At 36.6% G+C, this 3,132-nt stretch overlaps 1 protein-coding gene across 1 annotated transcript; it reads left to right on the plus strand.

Moving 5' to 3' along the window:
- Positions 1–518: 518 nt before the first annotated feature.
- Positions 519–2,942, plus strand: LOC111084653 (alkaline phosphatase, tissue-nonspecific isozyme-like; the record flags this gene model as incomplete). The annotated part of the gene is made up of 2 exons (XM_022381292.1): positions 519–739; positions 2,768–2,942. Coding segments are annotated over 2 exons (396 nt in total), but the record flags the coding sequence as incomplete, so codon positions are not given.
- Positions 2,943–3,132: the final 190 nt, after the last annotated feature.

Genomic DNA, 3,132 nt, shown 5'->3' on the forward strand with positions numbered 1-3,132 from the left:
AAGTCACGTGACAATATTAAACATTATATGTATTTTAATGTTGCAGTTTTTCAAAATTTAAACTGCATACTGGAAGGATTTGGACATTTGGGTAATAAAGTTAGAAAAAACCACGACCTTTACTCTCTAAATAATAATACTAACTTTTTATTTCAGCCAACGTTTCGCCATTGCGACTTCATCAGTGCTAGTAGTCACTTTTTAGTACTAGCTAATCCTGATGAAGCTTCAATGACGAAACGTTGGCTGAAGTATGTTTGTTTGTAGTTAAGCACAAAGCTACATAAAGGGCTATCTATGATCTGCCTACCACGGGTATCGAAACTCGGTTTCTAGCGTTGTAAGTCCGCAGACATACCGCTGTGCCACTGGGGGGCTGGCTGAAGTAAAAAAATACATTATTATTATCATTTTTTACTGACTTTATTGGTAAAATTTTACAGTTTCTTATTATGTATGTTTACTGAAGTTGGTGAAGAAGCTACTAAACGGTGTTACTTTCCTTTTGTTTTTTACAGATAGATGGCACTGGTATGAGGAGTCAAAAGGAAACCTTCTTCGTAACCTGAAACACGAGCGGAATTATAATGTTGCCAAAAACATAATTTTATTCGTTGGCGATGGAATGGGACTGACCACTGTCACAGCTGCCCGCATTCTGCGTGGTCAACATCGTGGCCAGTCTGGGGAAGAAAACAGCCTAGCTTTCGACAAGTTTGAACACGTAGCTTTGGCGAAGGTGAGATTTAAAGTAGGATGAGCGCTTGTAAAAGACGATATATAGATATAGACAGTCAGATAAATAGAATATTAGTCTCAAAGTGGGTTCCTCGTCATCGAATTTGAAGTCTTTTTATGTGTTCTATAGTTTCAAGCATACGTCAGCCACTCTCGTTCTGGAGCGTCATTTCACAAAAGGCTTTGGGAGGGGTCCCCCAATTCAGCTGGGGGCTCTACTCTATAACGTATTTTGCGTATATGTGTTAATACAGCCTGACAGTTAATATCTCTCAGAAAGTGCCATTGAAGCCTTCTTCCAAGCTTGAAGGGGAGATACCCCCCCCCCATATGACGCCCCTGCTCTCGTTCATCAACTGTTCTGTCTTTCTTACTTATGGCCTTCCTAGTAAACGCGCATGTAAATATACTTTAGTAGACATTTTGTACAACAACATATTAAAAGCTTATAAAAGTTTTTAAAAAGATCTAATGTTAGGTCGTAGAATAACATTATAAGTTTATTTATTGATAGTCTTAAGTACGATGAAGTTTAGCCCAACTAAACTAAAGCAAAAAACGTACACAAGTTACGGTATTAATTTATCTCTTTATCGAATATAGGCCGTACTAAAGGCTTAACTAATGCTAGGCCTAAGATAAGGATTCTTCTGTGTTGTTCTAGAAATCCCGTATTTAAATAAGTACTGTTGTAATAAAGATACTAAGTTCATCGCAAGTGTTTTGCGGGTCTCTGCTGGTAAAAATTAACAGTCTCTTTTCCGTTACTTCACGTAACTGTTTTGACTATTTTAGTGTCAACAGGTTTTAAAAACTCCGATAACCTAATTACTTGTATACCAAAATATTCAATGAAAGGGGATTTTCACGACCCACAGGTGATAGGTATATTTTCTAAGTCGGAAACTTTAAAATATTCATTGCTATTATTGAGAAACCTAGAGCTTAATTTTGTCTTATAAAAAACGTGCAAATAGGATATTGGAGATATTTCGTGTTTTTTATTAATGACTATAATTTAAACTATAAATAAAACTTCCAAAATAATGCTTCTCGAACTATAAAAAACTCACTAAATTTATCGGCAATATTACCCAAAACAATTATTCATACACCATATTTTCTTTGTTTTTAAAGTTATACGAGCAGAAAGCAAAGATTTTGAACGACTTTTAATATAACAAATAAGCTAGGTAATTTTTTATTTATCATTGGTTGACGTTGGTCTTTCAACGTTTAGCAGATTAGAAGAACGTTACACAAATAATGAAGCAAAAGTTTAGCACATTTACTGTGTATGATTTACAATCCAACGTCAGACCACATGTTATTGCATTTTCACTTTAGGAAAATCAAAGAGCATCTCCACCCTCCACAAATTAAATCGCAAACGGCGTTGCTGGTTATAAAGCCTTGTAATATTTGTAAAGCCTTGTAATAGTTGTAATATTCCTGAACTTAGGGGTTGTAAATCCATAGCATACTACTTACTGCACGGGGGTTGCAATGCCCTAAAAGACTCCTAAACTGGAGGTTGTACAGTCATAGCACACCCCTGAGTTGGGGTTGTAATGCTCTAGAAGACTTCTAAATTAGGGGTTGTAAATCCATAGCATACTACTGCACGGGGGTTGTAATGCTCCAACAGACTCCTGAACTGGAGGTTGTACAGCCCTAGCACACCCATGAACTGGGGCCTGTAAAGTCCTCTCACATTCCTGAACTGGGGGGTTGTAAATCTTTGTCATATTGAGAGATGCTGCACTACGTACACATCATCTAAATTCAGTTGATGAAAATGAAGAAAAGTTATTCAAATTGAGTTACAAAAAGAAAGAAAGAGACGCGATGGTGTGTCAATCAAATGACTCCCTTATATTTGAATTGTGGTTATTTCGGTTATAAGGTTTAAATTCTACAATATCTCGAAGTTACCACGAACCCATTAAACCAAAAGCTAAAAGCTCATCCATTTAAAACAAGGGTTGTTTGAATGTTATACCCATCTCAAGTTTTCTGTACTATACAGACATACAACATCGACAGTCAAGTGGGAGACTCAGGAGCTTGTGCCACTGCCTTACTGAGTGGGGTAAAAAGCCGCTACGAAACATTGGGTCTGGACGACAGTGGACTTTATGAAAACTGTTTATCTAGCATCACCGCCAGGATCCCTTGCTTGACCGATTGGACACAACAAGAAGGTAAACTTTAAGATGTTGCACAGAGAACCAGTAGTTGGCTATTACAGTCTTCAACAGTAAACGAAGTTATTATTTTCTGTAAAAAATATATATAGTCGAACAGAATTAGTAAACGAATATTAGGACTAAGAAGATAGCATAAAGCAGTAAAACTTATTAGTTTTGATTGTTGAATTTCGCAAAACTACCT

The sequence above is a fragment of the Limulus polyphemus genome, unplaced genomic scaffold (genome assembly GCF_000517525.1).
Source record: "Limulus polyphemus unplaced genomic scaffold, Limulus_polyphemus-2.1.2 Scaffold86451, whole genome shotgun sequence".
NCBI classification, from domain to species: domain Eukaryota; kingdom Metazoa; phylum Arthropoda; class Merostomata; order Xiphosura; family Limulidae; genus Limulus; species Limulus polyphemus.